General features: G+C 28.4%; 1 protein-coding gene and 1 long non-coding RNA gene across 6 annotated transcripts in view; both read right to left on the bottom strand.

The window, feature by feature from the left end:
- The window catches only part of LOC132914530 (hepatocyte nuclear factor 4-gamma), a 50,251-nt gene continuing 22,716 nt past the window's right edge, over positions 1 to 27,535 (bottom strand). For 4 of the 5 annotated variants that reach the window (XM_060973723.1, XM_060973724.1, XM_060973726.1 and 1 more), the window contains 6 exons: positions 10,135 to 10,336; positions 8,408 to 8,502; positions 7,233 to 7,369; positions 6,572 to 6,842; positions 3,485 to 3,637; positions 1 to 2,438 (listed from right to left, as the gene is read on the bottom strand). In XM_060973723.1, the coding sequence (XP_060829706.1) occupies positions 1,930 to 2,438; positions 3,485 to 3,637; positions 6,572 to 6,842; positions 7,233 to 7,369; positions 8,408 to 8,502; positions 10,135 to 10,336 (1,367 nt within the window). In that variant the 3' untranslated portion in view covers positions 1 to 1,929. The remainder of the gene's footprint in view (positions 2,439 to 3,484; positions 3,638 to 6,571; positions 6,843 to 7,232; positions 7,370 to 8,407; positions 8,503 to 10,134; positions 10,337 to 27,535) is intronic. The other variant, XM_060973725.1, reaches the window with a different exon arrangement.
- LOC132914547 (uncharacterized) lies at positions 15,321 to 15,886 on the bottom strand. The gene is made up of 2 exons (XR_009659613.1): positions 15,741 to 15,886; positions 15,321 to 15,621 (listed from the first exon to the last, which is right to left on the bottom strand). It is a non-coding gene; the product is annotated as an uncharacterized LOC132914547 (long non-coding RNA).

Here is a 27,535-nt window from a genome sequence, read left to right as displayed (position 1 = left end):
TGTAATTAAAATGAATTTATTATGAAAGTCATATATTTTATATTGGCACATTTCCTAGAAAGTATAGATTTTGAAATGATAATTACATGTTTGTACCCTGATCTTTGTAAATGACATTAAGATGACTTCATTAGATAAAAATTAATATGTATACAAACATAACTTGTCCTTATAAAATACTATGTACAATATTTAAAATCTTGTTGCACACACTCCTATAGATATCGATGTGTAAGAAAGAGATGGTCGATATTGTCCGATATTCTTTTTAGAAGAATGTAACGTACGTTTAATTTATAAAAGCATTTATAAAAATAATCATCATCATAATTAACATGTACGTATAATACAATGCATATTCTATATAACAAGAATAACAAGATATTTTATTGTGGTAACAAAAATATTCTCTGGTAGGAATATATTATAAATAATATAATTAATAAACCCTTTGTATAAATAACTATACGCTTACGTACTATGAATATAACACGGAAGATTTATGATTGCATTTATGTAATCGTACATAACAAGATCCAATTAAACCAAAGATCTTCTGACGAAATTAAAAATAGAGAACATTGATGAAGCATAGCTCATGATAAAATAATAAATCTAAAGAAAGATTGTTCCTCTCTAACAGAGAAAATTATACAATTTTCTATAAACGCCATGTCTTTCTTTTCTTCCTTTTTGCCTTAAGTCAAAGATTTGTTTACTTCCGATGATATTTATGAAATACGATTATTAAATATTATGCAATAAGAAGTAAATTAATGTCATTATATATTTAGTTCCAAGTAACAAAAGTATTTTATTATTAAATATCGACTGATTTTGATTGAACCTTATGATTACGATGATTAAAATGAGTAATTGAGCAATTGATTGAGCGCGACTTTTACTCAATAATCAGAAATTTGGTAACACTTCTGATATTCCTTAATCTAGTTCTAAAAAGTGTTCTTAAACTACAAACAAAACTGATGAATATGAATGCGAGAAGTTTGGTAAAACGTTTTTTAAAAAAGTTGCACCATTTTAAAAAATAGCAAATGTATTTATAAACGTAGCGTGTGAATAAAAAAATGTTCTGTTTGTTTATTTGTAAATCTAATAAGGTTTATCATTAGCATTTAAAAATTGTTCAAAAAGATCACTAGAGATCGTTAAAAAATCTGAGTTTCTTGTCGCAAAGTTGATAACGATTTTTAGAAATCCATTCTTGTTTTTGGGATCTCTTAAGAATCCCGATACCTTTTCGAAAATCTTATCGTATGTTTCGAGATCTTTAAAAATGTTTGAAAGCAGTCCTCCATCTTATGTATCATCTTCAAATATCTTCAACGAGTTCGTTTGATTCACTCAAATCACAAAAAGTTGAGAAGTAATAAAACGAATAATGTCATTTTAAAAAATTTTATGTTTTATAGATTATGTGGAATCTTTCCTTTTCCATCCATCTTAAAATTTGTGAATTTGTTTTAATGTATCCTCAATATTTGTCTCCAATTTAAACATTTGAAAATTAATCATCCAAAGGAAGTTTTATGACACACAAACTAAATTCTTTCTTGTTTTTTGATAACTCTGCAATCATTTTCTTTTTGGTTAAAGAATTTGTTTTAAGAAACAACTTCTGGCATTATATTGCAATATGTTTCATGTGAAAAATTTCAGAAGTTCAAGCAGACTACAAACTCTCGTAGAATGCACTCTTGTTCCAAAAATCCAAGAAAATGAATACATTAACTCTTACCAATAAAGTTTAATCATTTAAATTTGATCTCAAAAGTCCTTCTGCATCCTTTCATAATATTTTAAGTTTCTCTATAGATATTTAACGTTTATAGAGTTGATGTGTCAGTAATTATGCATTTTGTTAATCAATGCGTCAGAATCTTTAAACTTTAACGTCTTTTAATATCATTAAAAGGTTGATTCAGTTTCAAGGCTGGGTTCTTGTTTAAACATCCTGAATCCCGTTACACTAGTCACGTCTTCTTGATTCGAAATAGGTGTAAGATCCCTCAGGATCATTACAGGACTTCCACTACTCAACATATGATCCTGAGGACTTAATGGAGCCATATTTGTTGGTGTCAAAGGACTGCTAGGACTCTCGTTGCTGCTCACATAACTACCAGGAGCGTTTGAAATTGGTATTGGAGTTGCAACACCGTTGATCTCTGCTGTTGCACCACCTAAGAGCATCTCCTGCAGTAAGTTGTCAATGTGTGCGACTCCAAACAGTCTGACAAACTGGATTTGTTCGATCATTTGCCAAGAAATGGATTGTAGAGCTGGTAAAGTCAGAAGGATCTCACCGAAACGACCACGACTATCATATTGTCGGTCACTTATGTAATCCTCCAAGTTAATCTGAATTTGATAACGCAGTTGCTTGATTCGCTGTGGTTCACTTAGGCCTTTTGCATCTGTAAACAGAAAGATTTTGGATTATTTGTGATTATTTGGATTAAAATGATATTAGTGAAAATCAGATTTTTTCAACCAATTATTAATCTAAAGTTTTATATAATAAATATACATATTGCATATCAAAGTAACTCAGCCCGGATGAACAAATTTTATTTTATATTTTCGTCTGACTTTTATTATACATATATTTACACATATTAAAAAGCAGAGCATGTGTGCATTGCTTGCAATCCATTTCGGCATAGCGACGGTGACCGCGCCGATCATCAATTAAATCTCATTGAGACAATCGTTCTCGCGTGCCGGCAAATCTTCGCCGAATGACACGCAAATTCTACGTTGTTCTTCAACTTGACATAATCAATAGCATATTATCAAAGATTATCTTGAACCAAGAATAACCGTGATCGAAAGAAGCTTTTATTTCTTAAGACTTCATAAGAAATTGATTTAAATATATTAAAAGATTTGTTTATAATATGCATAATAAACGTTTTGTTTGTTACTATAAGTAATAAGGGGTTTCACTTATTTATAGTAGGAGTTAATGGTGACAAATGGTGATTCAATAGGGAATAAGTGAGTGAAAGTGAACGAGGGATGAGTGAGAATGGAAGATGATATAAATAATAAGATACGAATGTATTAGATGCAACTGTATATCAACAAATTTGTACTTTCTAAAATATTAAAAAGATATTATACTATATAGAAGAACTTCAAACTCTTAGAACAAAAATACAATAGAAGCATGTCAAGTATATACTAAAAGGAAGTTAAGGTTATTCAAGTTTCTTAAACCAAAAATAAAAAACTTATTTTACTATAATCTAACTTCAAAATAACAAAGTTATCCTAAAGAATTATTACCTAAATCGGTTACTTTTAGACATCACTACATTTACTTATTACATGAAACAAGCATTTGTTTTTATTAAACCATGTTTTATTTTATTTCAAAAGAATATGATCCGGACAACAATGATTTTAGGGACAATAGTTCAGTCTACGGTTATATTATTTGAATCAAAGAAATACTTACTGGGATCGAAAAAGACGATGGCCTTTAAGCAAGCAAACTCCGTATCGTCGATCTGTACTTCGTTCAAAGGCTTAACCAATTCATCCATTACCCTGATGCCAACTTTACTAATGTCCAGATCCTGATTACGGCCCTCTGCGGATAATGATATGACTGATAAACACGGTTAAACCATTCCTATCGACACCTATTACCATTTGACTGAGCCCGGATTATAGTTGGTGAAGTATTAAAGGAAAGCAACGACATCCCAATAACCAATACGTCAAACCTATTTTTTCTTTGCACTCATGCTACTGCAATTAGCAACGTGAAGACCGGACTCAGTCTCTACTAGCTACTACCCCAAATATTGTTCGTGCAATTTATTCAACGAGACTATCGATAGCTTTGTAAATATTTAACTAATTATTTTGAAGAATGAAATTTATGAAATATCTTTTTTTTTTTTTTATTATTAGAATAATGAAGTTTTTCTTTGTTGTTGGAATAGTGAGGTTTGAGAGGTATTTTAATTATTTTAATTATTTTGTTTTATGTTAATGGGACAGAAAGATTGGAAATTTAATATACAATTTGAACTGAATCGCTAATAATCTATTGTAACAATTGATGTAATATAGATCAATTAAAAGAAAACTTTGAATAATTGTATGTAATAACAGCTTTTTTTGTAGATATGTTTGAATAATTACTTTTAGGAAACATAACTTTTTATACATTAAATAATTTTTTATGCTATCTTATAGTTCACTATAAATTGTATTAATTAACGTATCGATTGTCTCGGTTCACCATAACAATTTCAATGTCACATTATCCCAGTGTTAAGTACACGATTATTTTCCACAAAACTTTAACAGAAATAGAATAATACATAAAAATAAATTAAATATTTATTCTTAACATCTAGTGACGTATGGGAGATGATTCATCATGCAATAGTTTATATTTTTCTCACCTATATTTTCCTATAGTTATGCCAGACCTATTTTAACAAGTACGAATTACAATTAAGAAACTTATCAATCACAAGTAAGCTCTACTTTTTACTTATAATTATTTTATATTTGGTTACATGTAAGCTAAAAGATTGCAAATAAAAAAATTAAAGAAATGTTAGTTTAGCTGGTAATTGCAGTTGAGTAAACCTATCATAGAAGTCTTAATTAACACTATTTAAAATTAAGCAATTAAATTTTTGACATATATATTTAAATATCATAAAATAAATTGCAAACATTATATCATAAGAACGACGTTTTCGATACTTTAAAGAATGAATTGCAAAAGTCCAAATACACAAATTAAGATACTCGCTCGGCAATTTGATTGAAAATAATTTTAAAGTACCTCAGATAAAGATATAGTAGCAGGATTAGTATGTTATCGCAAATTTGCAATAACCATAACATCTTAGATATCTTTTTATACTATTTTTCATAAAAATTTGCAGATAATTACAAATGTAATTTTTAAGAAACAAATAATTATAAGTAGAAATAGAAATACAAGATTAACAATTTACATTTTATTTTGACAATAAAGTTAACATAAAAGTTATAACGAAATTGTACAAATTTCGTAAAATATTTCAATTTTGATAAAATAATTTTAAACATATCTTATTATGTCTGCGGACAACTTTTTAAAACAAATATGATTTATTCTTATCTCTTCCGAGACTCGCAATCTAATGAAATCTTATCTGTCGATGACATCGACGGATCGAATATTGCGATATCTTTATTATGTCGGGATAATAATACCTTCAGTTGTTTCATACCGCCAAACTGATTATCGTGAGTAGTCACGAAAAAATATATTTTGATGCGATAATCAATTGCTAAGAAGGTCACATGGCAAAAAATTTCCCTCCTTTTCTGTCTTGAAACTTGATAATTTTTTACAAACAAAATACATAAAAGTTTCTTTTAATTTTTTGGTGCTAATTCATATTACGTATTATGTGATCTATAGTGAATTATTATACATTTATCACAACTACTTTTTATTCAAACTATTATTTAAATTATTATACATACGCATGAGGGTGTTAGGGATGACCGAGATATATTTATTTATAATTTTTATAATAATTTTATGAATTTTCATGGGTATTTAAATCTGTAAATCAAGGTGAACATCGAGGATATTTTATTTCAACGAATCAGTATTATAAATAGTTTAATGAGGTCCATAATCATTAGTGATTGAATGATATACTGTTCAAATGACATAGAGAATACTTCAAGCATGAATAGGAGCATTTATTTTATCAATTAGGAACAGTTATATCAGATTACATATAGAGATGCAGTTAGATTTAGTATTACAGATCCTATGTTATATTGGTAACAGTGAAAGGACAGTTGATAATTGTCTTGGAGAACATTAAGATATGTCACTATATTTTTGATAGGGTATTCTCATAATTATATGTATGTATTATATAGACTTGTTTGAGCAAAATAAATATTTGATCCAGTAATAATAACAAGTTTAGCATAAATTTATAACAAATTTATCATTCAATGTGTCAAAAATGAAATAATCTGATTTAAACCAATTTATATATATTTTCACTAAATATGCATTCTTTGTTTAACTATTGCTGAAAGCTATATTACTACTACAGTAGTTAGTAAATTAATGTTTTTAAATGATAGTTGTGTTAGTGTCAATTTTGTTGTTAATAATTTTGGGTTAATCTACAAATAATATGATTATTTAAAAAAACTTATATAAGCTTGACCATATAACCTTTTTTAATCCCTTGATGATAGCTTTCCTTATTTATGCTTTAATATTACTTATATGAAATCAAAGTTTGTTGTTATAAATTTTTCATTACATTATATGATTTTTTTTTATTATATGAAACATTATACTACAATCTTACAGTAGTAATCATAGTAATGTAATGTGTATAATATGTGTATAACATAATATAAAAAAATCATACATATTTTATTAGATGACAAAACCAAACTTTTTATATTATTATTACTAATATTTTAATCGTCGAGGGATTAATCATAAAAAACCGTGTACCACCACCCAAGAAGGAATCATAGAGAAACGTACCAGGACAATTCTTGGTTATGATACAATTGTTCCCAAGAAGAAGAACATCTTGCAATTGCATACTGCGCCTGGCAACGCCTAGGAGAAGATGTTCACCCGCGTGTGCCCTCAGGAGTGCTACCTGATCATCAAGGGTTAATTCGCTGAAAGCCGGTATGTACTTGGCCCATTCGACCAGGATAAGAAGCTGCTGTTTCATACTATCGCAAACATCGTTTATGTTGGCTATTTGTTTTGTGCTCAGGTCTATATCGCTGTTCGGACTGCCTAGCTGTTTAAACATAATCTCGAATTACTCATTACGCGATTTATGTATATTGAATAGAATAATATTGAAATACATTTTGTAGGTTTATTAATTACATAAATTATTTCTCATTAAGAGAATATATAGATTGTAGGTATTAAAATATAATAATTTATTACTCTCAATGTATAACCGTTCTACATCTCAAATGGCGCGAAATTTAAATAATTTCAACTTTAATACTGCGAAGATCATAATCTATCGTTGAAGAACAAAAGTAACCGGATGCTTATCTACCTTGATATTTGCATTAAGCAGGTCGATATTCTAATGTTAAAATTACCACATTAAATTTGTTTCATTAAAACCAAGAAGCAAAAGAATAAATAAAGCTTAAATTTCACACAAACTGACCTCGAGAGCAGCACCAACTTGTCTACTAAGCATTTCCGCCTGAAGAAGAGAAACAACAGAAAGTCCACTTCCGTTGTTGCTTTGTTCTTCATAGCTTGGCCTTCTACAACTTATCCGATCTCTTTCATTTTGTACGGCTGAAACAAAATAAGCAAATTCATTTCACTCCACTGATGACTTATAATGTACATAATTGACTCATTCTTACAAGCCCTTTTGTATACTGGTACATTTTCTTTGAGTCATTAGTTAACTGCTTGAGAAGCCTAATGCTTCTTGCATTTTCTTTTTCTTTTTTTTATTTTATCACGTATACTTCGTTCTTTTTTTTGTCGTATTATAAATAAAAAAAAATATTTTTTGACAGATGAAATTATTACAAATATTAGAAAAAAGTATTATTAAGTTTTTTGGAACTTTTGCAACGTCATTTATTATATATATAAACTAGATTATAGCTTCAAGTTACTTTTGCTACTCATAATTCGATTTAAATTAATTTAATAATTAAATTAATTAATTAAATTAATTCGATTTAATTTAAATTAAATTAATTACGATAAAAAAATTACTTGATAAGTAAAGAATTTGAATAGTTTCTTCAGTGGTAATATTAGCTTCTATATTCAAGTTTATAATTCCACAGAGGTGGAAACTATGAATTTTTAATTGATGATTCAAGGTAAGTTTCCAGTCTCCTAAAAAGGCTATAAAGCGATTAGATGACTATTATAATTTTTCACAAATAATATCAAAGTCGTATAAAATCTTACTAATAGCTTACAAATAATAGTAACTTTTTCCTAATTAAGTATATCGCTTGCTATAATTTATATTAATTTATATTATATTAATAATATATTATTATATTAATTTATATATATATATATTTTATATTTATTTATATTAATTTTATATTTATTTTTATATTAATTTATATTTATTTATATTAATTTTATATTTATTTTTATATTAATTTATATTTATTTATATTAATTTATATTTATATATATTAATTATATTAATCATTAAAAGTAAGAATGGGCAATTATATTATATTATATTAATAATATAATTGCCCATTCTTACTTTTAATGATCATATAGAAAGAGACGCGGAATATTTATTGAACATGAAAATATTTATTAAAATGATGTTAGAATTTTTGCGCATACCTTCCTTTTTCATGCCAGCCTTGAAACATTTCCTTAATCTGCAGTACCTACATTGATTCCTCTTGTCCTTATCTACTACACAATTTCTACTAAATCTGCAACAAAAAAAGTATTACATTTTCAATAATTTATGGATTTTATTATATATAATAAAATCTATAAATGCTATAGCAACTATACCGTATAATATATGGAGAAATAAGAAAATAGTTTGAAGAAAGAATTCACTAATCTAGGATTATATGAAATACAGAATTAAGCATTTAATGAATTCATGAATTAATTATTCACTGTTAAAGTTGATGTATTCTTTAACAGATGTGAAAAATGAGAATTAATTATAATAGAAAAACAATTTGCTACGTGTTTCACTTTGAAACACTGAAGATTACAAATGAGGATTAACTTTTCATGATAATTTTACATAGTATAATTTACCAATCAAGCAATCAAGTAATATTCATTAATATGTCGAATATATGTATGTCATAATCAATTATTACATAATCTCACTTCACATTCATCATATATTACAGTATGAGTAATTTCGAAATTTATAACTAACTTTAACAAACTTATATAACATTTTGGTTTGTATCTATTTTATAATTTTAAAGCTACTTATCTTATCTTATTTGATGCTTAACATATTTACTACAACCAATGATTTGAAAAATATGCAATTTGTAACAGAGTGAAGCATTACATCAATATATCATTGATATTAACATTTATGATTATAAGCGAAAATGTTTAGTTGATAATATGAGCAATTTTCATCGAATATTACATAAGAATATTGTAAGAACATTTATCAAAAACTGCTAATATTAAAATTATCAGACAATTTTTAATTTTTCATTAGCCTGATTTTTGAAAATTCAAGTGCAAGTCATCTAAGTTCTGAAATTCCAAATATACTTTCAATTAATTATTAAAAATACATTTCCCATTAAATCTATACCTTAACCGAAATTTAAAAATTAAATTGTTAAAATCATTTTTAAATGTTATTAACATCTTAATTTCTAAAAATATTTTGTTAATTTGTTAATTCCTTATATTATACGTATTTAAGAGTAAAAAATAATTTGCTTAAAAAAATTAGAATAAAAACTTCAATTTATATATAACATAAATGATATTTCAAGAATGATACTGATTTTATTTACTGACTAACAAATTTTCATTATTAGCCCATTCGAAAATGTTATCAATTACCACGAAACTTCATTAGTCATAGATATTTCTCAAATGGAAGATACAGCTTTTAAAAATAAACGAAGATATTTGAGTTCTAAACATAGATAGGACTTCTAAACAGACAAGTTATGGAGATTTTTTACAAGTGCAATATTTCAAATATTTCATAAAAGTGAAATAAATCGCTCATTTTTCCATGAAGCGAGGTCCTCTGTTGTGTCTTATGACGTAAGTATCTTATGTCTAAAATTATTGGAATTATAATTAATGCTCGATTAATTGAATTCACTTATTCAAATGTGAGCTCCTATTATGTGAACGAAAAATAATAGACAGTGGGGGGAAATATAGTATGCTTCTATTACATGAATTTTAACTATACGTATCAACTTCAACGAACATACTGTTTGTCTGTCGACAAGTTAAAAAAAATGAAGTTGTATTGTAGTTCTAGGCCTCCAAAAATTTATACCGGCCTTGGGTCAAGATCTAATTTTGAAGGAAAGGAGAAGAATTTCACCAACCTGCAGGTGTAAAGATGGTTCTTTCTGACTGATCGCCGGAAAAAACCCTTGCATCCGTCGCAAGAAGCAGCGCCATAGTGTTTACCAGTTGCGCGATCACCGCAGATCGCGCAGTGTTGCGAAAGCACGCCACCTACCCCTGATCCTGGCAAGCTGAGAACCGATCCTCCAGCTGCTCCAGCGCCCATGCTTAGATCGGTATCTGTAACACGACGAATTTTCATTTATTATTTTATTTGTAGATAAATGAAACTTAACTTAACAAAAAATCGGTGATCTTTTTACCGTATTCAAAAATTTAGAAAAGATACTATACATATTCTGATACTCACTAACTTTTTCCTAGCACACAGCACAGATGGCTGTGAATATGGTTCTCCATTAATTTAACGAATCTATTAGGAAGAAAATGAAACATTTTACTTTCGAAATTTATTCCGAAAAATTATATTAATGTGATAGTAACGGAAAGAGTTATCCACGCTAGATAAAATTCTACGTTTATTTATAATGCGTAAATGTACCTGTTTATATACACACCGATCATTGTAAATATATGTGATATCTTCATTCCCTAACTATCCAAATAATCCTCCAGCTGTTTATCATTTTCTATTTGCTGTGTTAGTGCTTCGTATCTCTTCGACAAGTCATTTATCATAGCTAACTGTGTTTTAACTTTCTACTCAAGTATTTCTAGCCAAATACGACTATTTAAGCTATGTTAAAATCCCAAAGGACTAAAAATATCTATTTTTTACAAATATAATCGATATATTTGTTAAAAAAATTCAAATTATGCCGTTAGATTACAATAAATTTTTCTTTCGCCTAAAATCACAAGCGAAACAATTCCACTGTAGACCTAGTTCAAACCAGACAGCTAATTGCAAGCTACGAACAATAAATGATCCACTTTCAAGCAGACTTATGAATAGATAGCTCCTATCGTAGCTGTACAGATTGCTATGTACTTTACTCATTTGTCTAGAAATATCTTCCCAGAAAATACGAATTGGACATAATTTTACATATATAGTGAAATTGAATCTATTTAAAATCCAAAATTAAAATACAAATATATAAATATATTTTATCGATGGTCTTTCTCAAATTTCTTTATTAAATTAGTGATAATCTAGAATCAAATTCTGATGTCGCATTACTTTAAATATCCTGCCGACCAACAAACTTGACATCAATTGAACGCATTATTTTTATTTGTTTGTATTTAAATGAATAACCTCAATTCAATAAAGATCTTCCTGAATATCGATTCAAGTAATATGAAAAAAGATAACCTCAAAGGTACAAATATAATCTAGCAAACGGATAACATTTCCTAGATAGGATAAAACCAAACTCTTGTTCCGAGAACGAGGATCATTTCTTTATCGATACGAGACATGCATACATATAAATGCCGATATTTAGTGATAAACAGCGTCGGATACGTCGATTTCTGTTCTAGTACGTTTTCTCTACGAATCTTCTGTTAACAATAAACCTACTGATAAGTCGCGTTCTTTATCAATCACGAATACTAATGTACATGTGTTCATGAGTTAGATACATTGTTGCCTTCCTGGGGAAATTTTCAAGGAAATAATTACAACTTTATAAATAGATCTGCATGATTTTCAGCATTAACTTCTTCTTCTTATAGATACAATTCCCAGCAATTTGAAATATCTCCATGTTCAACTTTTTAACTTTAACACTCAAGCGACGATAAGGAAATTCTGAGTTTCGTAACAATTAATTTTTTTATCTTAACTATGTTATTTACTTTTATCGTAACTATGAAATATTTATACTTTTCATAATTCTAAGTGTTGAGATATCAAATTTTGCAATTAAAAATTTTCAAGAAAATTCATGAAAACAATATTAAAGAACTTGTTCGCTTGAACATTGAATTCTTTAAATCTTTGATTCCTAAATTTTCTACTATTGAATTAAAAATACAAGTTCTTCGACAACCAAAGATAAAGAAGATAAAGATAAAGAAAACCAAAGAAGATAAACGAAGAAAGCGACGACTAGAAAGAAAAAGTCCGAAACTGTTCTCTTTATTGTTCCAACTGGTCAGAGTGTATCAATGATCACTCGGAACAGGACCAGACATTCAAATATTTATCCATCTTGTTTTCGTGTTATTTTTAAGATTGTTCGCGATAGTTGTTAAGGAATCGTATTAATAGCGTCGTAAAAATAGGTGGGGCATCAGTGTTGGGATAACAAGCGGCTTAAGAGGTATAACACGAAAGAAGGAGCCAGAAGTGTTAGCACTTGCTGAAACAGGAGTCAAGAATTTGACTACTGTATTAACATTGAATAGTTTCGGTAAGAGATGTATATGTGCATATAGTAAAATAAAGTGAACAACAAAGTAAGATTATTTACAAAATAAATTTTGTTTACAAAATAAATATTTGCCCGAAAAGTAAAGTAATTAAGCCAATAATCTCGAAGTAAACAAGAAAAGTTGCAATATAGCTAATTGCGGGAAGTTAGATGAAACTTATTAAATATTATCTGAAATTAAAAAGATTATTTTTTTGCGTATTCAAATTTAACCATGACTCTACAAAAAAGGTATCAATATGATTATATATATATATATATTATTATTATTATTATACAACAATAATTAAATAATCATCATTTACATTACTTTTAAATAAATAAAATTATATAAAATTGTTTGTTATTTTATTTTCAGAAATAACGCATTGAATTTTTATTTTACTGCGATGGAGAGACGTGAAGCTATTGCACAGAAATTACAGTTTTATTTTCACGCGGTAAAAACATCGAGTTAGGTCATCACGGGGTTAAGTATGCAAAGTACTTAAGGTCCTTGAGATAATATTTGAATATTCTTGATAAACTATTGCAAAAAGACTTTCAGCTCGCTATGAAATACCGATAACGTTAAATCTTCAAGTATCTATTACCATTATAATTCAATCTAATTACTATTTCTATTATGATGTTTCTTTCTAATTATACAATTTTGTTTAGTATATTCTTATTGATTTAGCATTAGTAATTCGTGTATTATTACGATCTTTAATAATTTACTTTAATTATAGGCTTATTAAATTACCATAAAATAAATTGCGTCAAATACTTTTAATTCGTCATTGTAAGTAATATCAATATCTGTAATACAATTTTAATTTTTTTCAATTTTATATTATTACCGCAGTTGATAAAAAATTTTTACTAATAGGTTTTATGCGTATTTCTGTATTTATATCATCGTTCTTACCATTTATATTTATATCTATATATTTTATTACAGTCATGAGCCATATATACCATTTATAATTTTGAAAATTCACACTTTTGACATTTTAAAGATGAATTTAGGGATCTTACAAAGTAAACACTTTGTAATATCTCTAATCCGAGAATTATCTTCATTTATCCAACATCGACCATATTGTCAACAGAGTTCAGTCAACAGAAAGAATATCTTGACGATGAGAAACGAGACCGTCGTAAAAGTATTTCATAATAGGACAAGATAGGAAAAAGAATGGATACTGATTGCGATGGAAAATGATGTAGGAATAAAAATTAATTAATCGCATGTCATAAATTATTTCAAGGACCGTTCACTGGTTTTTCTTCTGCATATATTTCTTTTTATAATACCTGCAATGTCTCGTGCGCATAAGATATAAACGAGTTCTGCATTATCGGTCGTAACAAGCTTTTTTCTTCATTTTTCTGACCCAGTGACATCTCACGTTCTTATCTTGCAGATTTTCCACGCTTTCTGGCCGTGATAGATAAAGGATTCTTTTGAATAATAAAACAGCGGACAGATGCTATTTAACGCATGCCACTAGACGATGAATAGTTTAATACGTTTAACAAGAAATATTCCAGAAGCTCAAGAGATTGTTTAACACTTACTGTCGAATAAAAATTCCTTTTTAAATTGTTTTATGGCCAATGTTAATATCATTCGATAATGCTATTCAAATGTTAAGATTTATTTTAATGTTTCTAAGAAATATTTTATGTACTTTTCTGTAAAAAATTGCATATATAAAAATGATGTTATATACGCACATGAGGGCATATTTTGTTGCATAGATAACATATAGGTTATATTTTTAGCAATTACAAATTTGGAGAAATTTTTCCATATGGACTTTTGTTTATATGAAACGATGATTCTAAATGCAGAAATTCTCGAGATATGAATAACGGAAGCGGATAAATATCACCGAAATTCGAATTATTTTTTTGAAAATAAACCCACGGAATAATGCTCGACCTTGATGATGAAAAGGAAACCATCAGCCATTCATACCACTCATTCAAACTTTCAATTCAATACTAAACAATTTTTTAATTTTGTTAATATCCAACAAGAATAATAATTATAATTAATGATATTTCGTATCATTCAAATATATCATTTATAACATATAAATAAGTCAGAAATGTGTGGTATAAATCTGATTTTTAAACTTTGTGTTGCACAAACTTATCATGTGTTATGTTTTATTAGTTTCTCAAAAAAATTCTTTGGAAGCATTCATCGACATGCATGTGCATAATTCCTTAGGTTATCGATGTTTAGTCTTTTATATTCAAATTTTTATTTTCATTATAAAAATAATTTATATACGCCTTGAATGATGCAAGCATAAATGAAAGTATAATGAATCATTCTCATCGTTTCAAACGAAATGCAAGTCTAAAATTTCTGTTCGATAAGTTTAAAATATTTAAAATGAAAAAAGCAAATTTTTATACAACTAATATCATTGCGTAAAGAATATTATTGTTTTTACAAGTAATAATCAAATTGAAACTATTTACTATATATTAATTGGTAATGTGAAAGGAACGGTTTTAAATGGTTGACATTCTTTATTTACTGACGTTTCATTAAAAGATGTTCAACATATATACATACAAGTTCACGGTTTTCGGTTTTTAGGAAGTGCCAATGAATCAATAGTAAGGATAGAATGGAAGAAAGAAAGTTGATAAATTGCATTAAAAGCGCTTACTTGAAATTCATAATAAATGCAAATTATTATCACACGCTTATTGTCAAGTATACCAAGAAATAGAAAGTCTGTGTATAAAATGATGAAAACGTCGATTCGACGGTGACGTGATTTCTGAGAGAGAGAATAGTTATTAAAATCAAGTAGCTCACGAAACGATTTATGTACTTCATAAATAATCCAAATTTAAAATTCCTTAAATCGCAAGCCATGTTCAGCAAACATTATTTAATAAAAATATTAAATTAAGGTTACAATTGAAATTTAAATGGATAAGTAATAAATATTTTCTCGGTGTTAGTTTTTAAGTTAGGAAATATTTTGAATAATCCATTATATGATAGAAATTTTAATTAGAACTATACATTATAAAATATCTACAATTGATCCAAATATTTTAAAACACCCGGTATAGATGGTCTGTTCTTTCATATCAGTTTACGTCCTGTATACAAAGAAAATGTTCTCATCATAAATATACAACAGAGTATAACTATATAAATAATACATCGATGCTGTGATTATGTGAAATATAATATATCGATTCTATTTCGCATCGCATACCAAAGTGAACGAGACCTGCCTTAACTCGAGCCAAAGTCTAGTTCCTGACCCTATTCACTGGTATCTTTCGACGATTGTGTCTCTGATTATACGTCTCGATATTCTTCCAGCCAGTACAAATTTCATTCTAAACGTATGCAACATATATGCAATTTATAATCTGATGACTCAAAGTATCAAAAGAGAGATGGAAATAATTTTTAATTTAAAAGGAATTCATTGTTATTGTTATTAATTTAATTTGTATTTATTATAGTATTAATTATTGTTAAATGAAATATCAATTTTCAAATATCTATTTCCAAACCTTTGGTTCATTTAATTATCTCTGAATTTATATTCTTTTCTAATCTAATCAAGCACAAACAGACATCTTAGATTATCCAATATAGTGCTTTCTACCTCCTCCATTATCTTACTATTAATATGAACATCACAAGATCAGTAACAAACATATACACACATGTATCACCAAAAAAGGAAACAACACATATAACGAGATCGGAACACGCGTAAAGCGATTAATTGGTACAATGAAATTGTCCTAACCTCAAACCAGTCTGATTATTTTTCAGTGAAAATAAATTAAATGGGAAAACGAAATGAATCTCAAGAGAACAAGAAAAGAGAATGACAAAAGGTGATAGTGTTTAAAAAAGTTCTTGCTTTCTTATAAATACACATCCGCTAACTCTAGACTATTTTGCTGACACGCGATGACAAGCAGAACTTGCAGAACTGACCCTCATGACGTAATCATTGCGATTCGCTATATGTATAGCAGCTTATTCTACCTCCTCTCTCAATCTTCTCCACAATGCTTGTCCGTGGCCATTCTATTTCATTCGATTGATGTATATGTATGTGCATATATGTGATATTCCAAATTTTTATTTGTAAAACTATATTTGTATAATAATAATTTGCATGAAAAGCTAAAGTTAGAAATAAAGGTAAATGAAGAATGAAGCTTGTGAAATGCTTTAACAAAGAAAATAGTGAGATTATATAAATATAAATATAATTTAAAAATACATACAAATTAAATTTTTGATTTTAAAATAAATATAAATATAAAAAATTTAAATAAAAAATTTGGTCTTCCAATATAAATAATTCAGCAGAAATAATATAAGATATATAATAGCTAACACAAGCCAGTATAAATATACGAGTTTGGAGAGTTTCCAATTTGTTCTAAAATTAATGGCTGTTTTCTGACTGCAATTAACGATCGTAAGAATGACTGAACAATTTGGCAATAGCTCTTTCCAAACTTACTGCAAACTTTCACTTTGCTCACAGTTATTGGTAAGTTCCAAGATTTCCTCTAGGAGGATTGGAAGAAACACGTGGGTTAATGGTGATATGTTTAAAATGTATATGAAGTGTTTCAAGGTTATGGAAGCTCTACAATTATGTACATAGTAGGAAGCGAATGAAGAATCAAACAAACAAGAAATGAATTTCTTTAGATGTCGTATTTTGTATGCAATATTATGTAATTACGAGAACTAAAAACTAATATTTAGTAAATTAGGAATATGTTGTAAAACCTTGTAATTTTATGGTCAATAATAAATTATCGTTTCTCTTCTTCTTTTGTATACTCGTAGGTTCCTCATATTTGCCTGTATATTTCAGAATATTAATGAGGAATGTATTAATATTAATTTCGGTTTATACTTAACCTTGCAGTAAACTTCGAAATTCTCGAGTTCGCGATAATTATTTGAGAGTGTATAATATATATTCTATACATTTCTTTACCATAGTATGTTGTACTACTTTACTTGTTATATCATATAAATGAAATAAATTAATGATCATTATCTTAATGCTTTAAATACTTTAATACTTCAACGTACCAATACTATTCTAATACCTCAATAACTAAACGATTACGCAATTGTCGATTTTCTAACTTCCCGTGGAAATTACCCTTCATAACAATCACAATTTACATTTCCCAAACACTCGTACAGAAAAATACCGCAGAATTATATGAGAATTCGGAGATTAGTTTCCAATCTTTTTACGGATCTTCCGCCACTGTAGGAGAGCCGCAACATGTCATGCAAATGATGCACACGTGAGCATAAAGAGAGTGGCGAGCGAATAAGTAAAGTGTCGCTAGAGCAAAAACACCTGTCAACTAGTAATCCCCCTTTTTGTCTCTGTTCCTCCAGTAGGGAATTATTGAGTAACACCTTGATACCGTGCAAGCAAACCAGCCATTTTGTAACACCACATTCAATACCACAAAAAAGAACTAGAATGACTGAGTGCTGACCGGACCTTGATCTCGCGGACAAGATACTGGTGTCTCATCTACTTTTTCGTTCCTGACGGCTCGCATCCAATTCTCCGGCTGATTGTAAAAATCACTGGCTACTTGATTGGGTAGTGTCATGGTGACAAAAGCTGAATGTTTTTGTTTCATGAAACCTTTGACACTTTTGCTGGAAACTTTGGTATCTTTTTTTAGGTTATGTTGCAAGAATTTAATATCATAGACAAATAGGAAGGGATAAGAATGTTTTTGTTTTATGAATCGTTTAGATACTATTTTTAGGCGCTGTTCGAAGAATTTAATATTACGATTGAATATTAAGAGACGAATAGTAAAATGAAAATATTTTTTAGTCAAGGATAATTTCGGCTAATGTAAAAATTGTTAGAAATGACTCATGATTTTTGGTAACATAATTGTAACCTATGTAGCGTATTTATGTGAATTTTCTTTAAGATATTTTTTCTTTTCGCAAAAAAGAAAGCTCCTAAACACCCTTCTTAACGTTATATTATGACATAACCTCGAAAAACCTAATTTTCGTCAGAATACCAGAATAACAGAATAAAATAATAATAAAAGAATCAAATCGATAATTAAATAATTCATAATGAATTATTGACCTTCTCAATACACTAACCTTACTGTTATTTTGAATAATTCAAGAATGTAATTTTTTCGCGTAACTGAATAATCATCAAGAAACTGAATAATTAATTAGACGCTACATCTAGATTTAAATGGCGTACACGTGTCTACATGTTAACTACGTATTATTTCGTAACCTGAGGATCATGTAAATCCACTTCAGAAATATTTACACATGTGCGACACTAGACAAATTTTACGTAACTCAAATGTGAGCCTATATAACTGCTAAAATTAGTAGCGAAAGAACGAAGAAAGAGTTGATTGAGCGCAATCAACACAAAGAGTAAACCAATAGATATCGGATTTATTACGATCTAACTTTGCTGAGATTTTCGAACTTTTATGTCTATATCTCATCCTCGTTTCAACGAAGAGAAAGATTTCGTTATATATTAAAAAATATTTTGAAGATCTTTAGATTTGAAGAAAGACAGGAATTTAAGAGATTGTAAAAATGAAATCATATAATTAATTGGACATTGTGAGTTGGAATACATCTATCATTTTTCCAAGGATAATTGCAAGGGAATTTTACTCGGAGATTTCTTAAACCACTGTCTATATTTAACATTGATTTTTTTATTTAAACAGTTGGAATAATAAATGAAGAATAAACAGTAAAACAAACATTTTATCGATACAGTCGATTTAGCACATTAGAAGTGAAAAAATGAAATTATGTTGCAATTGTAAAAATATTTTGTAAATTGAAAAATATTTAAATAATTTAAATATTCAAACATTTAAAAAATTGTAAGTAGTGAAATAGATAATTTATTCAGTCTTAAGGTTAAAGAAGAATATTCCTATGTAGTTTGTTTGTGAAGTTTTTGCTGATTCGTCATGATTGAACATACATACTTGCATAAAACGCAATACTTCGGCATGGACTGTCTAACACCAAACTCAAACACGAATCCGTAAACATGAATTTCAATGTAAATCCTCCTTAATGTATATATGCTTCGATCTGTGCCTTTTGTCATGCAAGAATTTCATTTAGTATTACCGTCAAACAATCGCAGAACAATTTTTTCAAGAATACGTCGTATCAATAAAAGATGGCATCAGTGCTATTTATAATTAATTTGTGCAATTTCTATTCATTTTTTCTCTGTTCTGGTGCATAATGTGCAGACAAAAATTTTCGATCCTTTGATTCACTGATTTGATCCACTGATCTAATCATTCGGCAATCATTATTGAATGTCCAGTAAGAATGTCATACTTTACCAAGATGTCCAAGAACAAACACGTTTCTAGCGTGCAAATAATTACTTAGGGCCACGACCATGATTCTTGGAAAAATTGCAGCAGAAATATCCGTGGCCTTGTAATCGAAATCTTCGCCAAAAAAAGAAAAAAAGAAGAAACGAAAATCTATATAGTTCCCATTGAAATATTTTTTATGAATATCTTTCCTTTTCTTAATTAACGATGTGTAATATTACTTATTTATTACTTAACTTATAAATTATAAATTATACTTATATTTATACTTATAATTATAAATTATACTTATTTTAGTTTATAAAAAATAGTTTATTAAAGTAATTTATAAACTAACTTTATAAAGTAATTTATAAAGTATAATTAATTATAATTATACTTATTTTATAAATTATATAAAATTTAATATTAACTTTATAAGATTTGTATATCTAGCAAATGTGAATTCAATTATTTTATATTTAAATAACAGTAATTATTATTTAAAAGTTAATTCTGTATTTCTCGTTGGCAAATTATTTATTATTTATCATAGTTGTCTGAATACTAAACAATTTCTTTTCTCCTAAACAGTTTATCTGAAAATTTATTCCTCTTTTGCAAGTTTATCTTGCTCACAGGAACAGAGATACCAATATAACATATCTGACTGATATATACAGGGAGTAAAAAAATATGCAAGTTCATCATTCTTACAAATCTTAGTCGATATATTCACGCTTGTGTATTTACTATTCAACTTTGGCAACAAAGCACTATTTCCAGTACAAAAGGAAGAAAAGATAAGCTGTTAAGATTTTAATTCAAATTCGTAATGATCAAAAAGTGAAAATTATGCAACAACCAATGAAAATACGAATAAGAAGTCGAAGAAAAGTACGAGGAATGCAAATAAAAATTAGTTTTATAATGTTTTGATGTCAGGCATATTCATGTTCGTTTATGAATGTAAACCTGACGACGTCGACAGATAAATGTTTACTTTGATACATATCAAAATTTCTATAATATCTGGTATGTAATTCTTTTCCTTGCTTTTTTCGATATTTATCACTATACTTAATGTATTATTAATGAGTATAATGACTACGATTCTAAAGAACATCGTGACGCTATTGATATTAATAATGTACACATATCTTTATGATATATATCTAGGAAAAGGTAATAAAGAATGGAATTAACCTATAACCTGTAAAAGTAAAAAAACGAAAGACTAAAAGAAACTAGCGAAATTCTATATTCTACTTCGGTTAAAAAGAACTATCGATGTGGAATTATGATTGGTTAGAAAAATATCTGTTCCTAACCTATAATTCATTGTAATGGAAGAGAACTCGTAGTACGGTTCAAACTTTTCGAGGAATAATCTAATTATGAAAATCGACAGTAGCGACGTGATATAGAAAATCGATGACAGAGAAATAGAGGGAGAAGAGGAGGAAAAAGAAAAAAGGAATGGCGTTTTTATTGGCAGCAAAAGTAATCTTAAGAGTAGAGCGATAAAAGACGTCGCCGACTGTGGTTCACGAACAAGAAACGTGGAAAGTTTTCCACGCTTGAAGGATGAAGCAGTTCTCATGTTTTTCTATTGATTTGCGATTAATTGTCCATTAAATGATCCCTTGTTAACGTTTGCTTGCATTACGCGTCATATTATTCCTTATATCATATTAACTTATGTTAATCAATGTAAAATACCATATACCTTTAATGAAGTTATTTAAGTTATTTTGTTAAAAATAATCACTTCGTTATTTGTTTACGTCTTTGGATGTAAAGTACTGTGCATTTAATTATGTATAAAAATAGAAGTAGTAATACTTCCTGTATTAAGAATATTCCAAGAACTCTAGAAAAATATTTGTGATCTATATTAATCTGCAATATGTACTATTTTTCCTATTAGGTTTATTATTCACATCCTATTTCACATTGTCGCATATTTTGCCTCCATATTTATTTAACTTCCAATATCCACTATCCACTAACACATATCCAGTCCACAGCTCACATTTTCATCCCTCATTCCATGTACTTTCTCACTATAGTATACTATACTATCTCACATCTTATACCACACAGAATGTTCCTAACTCATATTCTCCATCTTATCTCTCACATTCCATTTCTTAATTCCATATCTCGTACTTCATATTCCCTTTCTCATATTTTACATCACACACCCAGTATCTCTAGCTCATAATTCTCAAAATCCTCAACTTCCTTTAAACGAAATAAGCCATCCCACATAATGAAATCAGTTGGCCACAAATTTCCTTCAGAACTCACAAGAAATCGTTACCTACCATAAACGAAACTCGCTATCCTACAAAATGAAATGTGAGCCATAGGATGGTAGGTATTAGATTTTGGACATATGATAGGGAGTATGTGAATAGCGCGGAAAGAGGGATGGAGGTCGTAGAGTCCAACGTGCAGCTTTTAACTTAAACTTCCACTTACCTTCTTAGGTATGGAAAATGAAGAATTGCTTGTGATATACATGGTATGATATAGGACGTGAGGTATGAGATATGGAATGTAGAAGATGGGATAGAATTAGCCGATTAATTAAATGAGCGCGTAAATTAAAACGTAGCTGTAATATGATGCCATAAATGACCAATGAATAGATAAAAACTATAAATTAACAATTACAAAAGAATGATTAATTTAACGAAATTATCCAACTAATAATTTTCGTTTATGATTTTATAAAAAAGGACATCAAATGTCGATCAATTTTCTTCTAAGGCCAGAAGCGATTTACGATCGTTCGCGCGTTACATATTAACAACATGTGAATCGCATGAACGCGTACAAATCGCTGGAGTGTGCCTTTTTTTCTTATCTGGCAGAGAAACACGTGTCAGGATTGAAAACTGTTAATTGCATAATGAGACGGGAATCGCGAACTTCCTCAAGAAAACTGAAACGATTACATCACTTTATGTTTTAGAAAGTATAATCGCGACCGACGCGGGAAAAAGGAAAGAAAAGATGTTATTTCGATCTTTATTTAGCGGCTAATTTATTATATAACTTTCCATTCCGACATTCGAAGAACGACTTTAATATTTCCAAGTTAGATGAGGTTTCCCTACTTTCATTTTCGGGCTACGAAATATCCACCGTGTGCTTCTATATATTTCCATTTACCGTTCCACATTTTTGCTTGAATTATGCATAGAAATTATTCTTAGGGAACGTTCCACGAATGTTAATGGATTATACCGTGAAAAAATATTCTGTAATGAAGAAGATAAGTTATAAGTTAGGTAAAGATAACTATGACTTAAGAAACAGATGATTTAACATTAACGTGTGATTTGTATAGAGTATAGAATTTTAGCAAACATTTTGCACAATTTCATTGAATAATGTTTGAAAGAAAGCAAAGACAACGTAACGTTTAATAACTTAATTTTTTAAAATCATTTATCATTTAATTTTAATAATTACGACTTGGCGTGCAACTGCAAATAATAAATTAGAAATAAGTGTGTGTATATTATTATTGTTTAGAGGAAATATTTTAAAAATGATCAAAATACTGATTATTATATGACTTTAAGTTTGGGTATTGAGAAACCTTGTTTCCTATACTGTCTGAACAAAAATGGAATAAGAAGCTCCTAGACATAATAACTTTTATTTTATTATGCTTAGAATTTGTATAAAGTCTGGGTCTGTATATAAAATCCTGCACTTTTGCTATTAAAACCTGGTTTTTATGATTTTCATTAATGACACAAAAATTATAATAATATTGTACTATAAGTATCTATATAAGTAGAAATCCAATAAAAATTCAAGTTACAAATAAAGAAGATAGTGAGAATGGCAAAAGAAATCAGAATATTCACATTGTAAGGTTAAATACATTTAAAATAAACATTCTAATGAAATTTAAATTTCTTCTGATGTTGGAACAGATGAGAAATATTTTTCTTAATTTTTACTCTAATTTTTAATCTTTCCACTGTGCTAAAAAGTTATGTATAAACATATTCGACTGTACTTTTATTTCTGAACCCCCTTACACAAATAAACAAAAGCTTGGAAAATATTCTACAACTGATTTATGTAAGTTATTTAATTATCCGTTGACGTAGAATTGTAAATAGGAACTTATAGCCTATAATTAGTAAGTTATCAATTCACTGATATTATTATTTGAGAAAATTTATAAATAACAAATTATTATCTTATCTTATTATATATATATATATTTTTTTTTTTAAAGTGAAATTGTAAAATTTTAAATGAAGAGTTTACAATCTATACCCTATAATTAATATTATTGCTTGATAAATTTTACAAATTACAAGACCTCGTTATTCCAAAATTACAAAGTCATGAAATATAAATATATAATAGCTATAACTTGTAATATACGCATAATTGCTTAATAAATTACTATGCAGGAGGGCACTGGTGACATTACGCATCACTAGCTTAGCCTGACAATGAAAATGTACAAAAAAGAAAAAAAAAAAAAAATGAAATAGAAAAAAGAAAAACGTGTTACCAGTGAAGATCAAAATCGGATCAAGGATATGAAGTTTCATGTATTCACAAACATCGACGAAGTGTCTCCGATTGAACTAATACGCTAATATCAACACGTTCTATTCATTATGTAAGTGGTAGCTAATTGCACTTACGTTCTCGAAGGATTATAATTGTAAATAGTCACATTACACATAAGCACCTTTTTCCTTAACATTGTTATTTTACGTATAAGTAGCGATAAAAAGTTACATTTTTTTCGTCACAGCTACCTATTTCTTATAGCAATAATGCCAATGATTTCCATAGAAATGAATTAAGTAATTCAAATTAGAAATTTTAATTTATCTAACCGACTATTGCATTTGTAGAGAAGTAGAAATAACTTGTATGAATTAATGTAAATCAAGAATTCTGTCACTTTTTTCAATAACCTTGTGACGTTATTTCTAAATTATACAGGATATTCCAGTATTTAACAGCCAAACTTTATCTTGGATGACGTGATGTCCAAATATTAATAAGTGTCACTGAATCCTCTAAAAACTCTTTTGCATTTTATAATTATGGTACAATATAATATGATATACATTAACTATCAGCTAGCTCATATTCATTCTGACTTAATTCTTTGTATCTGTTATACGTGTATTTTTTTTCAAATTAGGAACCTTTCCATCTTGTTTTTAAATAATTTATGTCTACTTGTTCGATATATTTTTTTTTTGTTTAAGCTTACGCTGACATTGATATAATAATGTAATTACCAACGTGTTATAAAAGAACATTTTTTTACTCATTTAACACTAAATTACAAGAAAAACACCGAGTATCGTTTAATTTCTTTCATAACTCGATTACGTGTTATTATCCCTCGTCAAATGTAAAACTACTTTTTCTCGAATGACGACAATTATGAGTACCGGCTAGTCCGTCGAATGACGATTTATTTTCTCTTCTCACAACCGTAGATTGCTCACACGTGTTCTTTTTGACCTTTTTGTGGATTTATTACAGATTTTTTTCTTTGCTCGAAAACTTATGTGTGTTAAGTGTTTCCCAGAGAAAATATTTGAAGATTTACGAAAGATTGATGGAATATTCGAAGAACTATTAAGAAAATAATTATTGTATAACACACACAACAAGAAAATAAAGATTTTCTAGAATAAGTATTCAAATAATTTTTTATAATGTTATCAATATTTCATATTATCCAGATGCATTATTAATATTCGATATTTTGAAAAAGAAATGTTATTTTCACAAATTCATTTATCACAAAGCTGTATCGTAAATAATTGCAAATTTCAAGGAAAATAAAAATTAAAGTAACATTAAAAAAAATATTGCTCGCAATCGTCGTTCTTCTATGTATTTTAATTTATGGTTTTGATCGTGGCTTCTTCGCGACTCACATAAAGCTCGATTTCGATAATACTCATATCAACGACCTAGGGGACCAATTGAGTCGTTCACAAAGTAAATATGAATTACAAAAGCATCGATGGATAGAGACAGTGGGACCTTTTTTGGACGAGGATAAAAAAAGACACAAGGCACTGTGTTCAAACAGAGGAACTAATTGTATATATGTATATATGTATAGCGAGATTAGAGAGAAAGATACGTCGCGTGCGTGTCCTATTATATTACGTAAGGGAAATGAGCCAGTGGAATCTATCTTAGTGTGGTTAGACACCGTTTCCGATTGAGCTCGGGGAAATTTACCTGTTCGAACTTAAGAAAGATCTACTATATGTATAGTGTTCTGAAAACATGTAACATTTAACATTGCAATATGATCATTACGTATATAATAAAATTTACTCTTTATAAACTGTATAATAGTTGAGTTTATGAGAAGACGAATTTCCGACATTTCTTTAGATTGCTTAATTATCAATTAGAAGCACCGTGTAGAAAGTGAAAGCAAGGATAACGATTACACATAGTGTTTAACCAACGAATATACGAAATTTCTGGCACCGATTTTTCTTGGATTTAATGAAAGATTTCGGGCGCCATCTGTAAATGTCAATCAATGTAAATGCGCATGCGCAGAGATAACCATATTAAATTCCTAATTGTATCTCTCGTTCCTCGTGATCTTTCTATTATAAAACAGCATGAAAATTTTGATAGATAATAAGTAATTAAAATTAGACTCTGAATAAAATTATGGTGCCCTTTGACAACATAATTTGATTTGAAATGGATCTGGGTTTACTTTTGGGCAGGGAATAGAATTTCAATAATATTAGCAATCTCGCTATTTAATTCTAACACGAAGATAATACGAAGATAGAAGTGGCTGCCTTTTATTTCGTCAATATAACAAAAGGCAGATCCACTGCTTATACACTATAGAAGAATTCTTTTCATTTTATACACATTAAATCACTGTACATAAACCCTATCTGAATTACAAATGTGTGATTACACTTTATAGGATGGTTACATGTACAATGTAAACGATTAAATGGTATATATATAGATATAATAGTATCGTTCAAAGCATCCACTAATGAAAATATTCTGAAATATAATACAATAGAAGAATAATACATATTTTTAAAAATTCCCGCTTCTTTTCTCGAAGCTTTAAAGAATCCAATATGTGAAAAAGTTTTAGAAATACCTTGATATATAACAAGGAAAAGGCGCAATAAAGTCATTGGTACTTTAAACCACTAAGAAATTAAAAAATCAATTATTTAGAATATATCAATATATCGATATATTTATGTTAAATACTAATCGGTATTCTGAGAAAAAATCGAAATAATTCGAAATTCGATAGAATAAAACGAAACATATATTTTAAGACAATCCCATATAAAAACGTAAATGTTCTCATAGATTAAAAAGGCAAGGACGTAGAATAGAAATAGAAGTACATAAAGTGGAAACGAACAATCCGTCGTATTTTTCAGAGACACGTTTATACGACACGTTGACGGACTAACAGTATTAATAATTAATGCGAGTTCTTCCAACTAAAAGCTTCTTTTACTTGTTAATTCGCAGTTCCCCTTCCGTTTGTCCACTGAATATGGCATTAACATAAGCAAACTGAGAAACGCATGAAAATAGCCCTCCAATA

This window comes from Bombus pascuorum, chromosome 15, assembly GCF_905332965.1.
Source record: "Bombus pascuorum chromosome 15, iyBomPasc1.1, whole genome shotgun sequence".
In the NCBI taxonomy this organism is placed as follows: Eukaryota; Metazoa; Arthropoda; class Insecta; order Hymenoptera; family Apidae; genus Bombus; species Bombus pascuorum.
The sequence above is the reverse complement of the archived record's forward strand: the minus strand, read 5'-3'. Positions and strand labels throughout refer to the sequence as shown.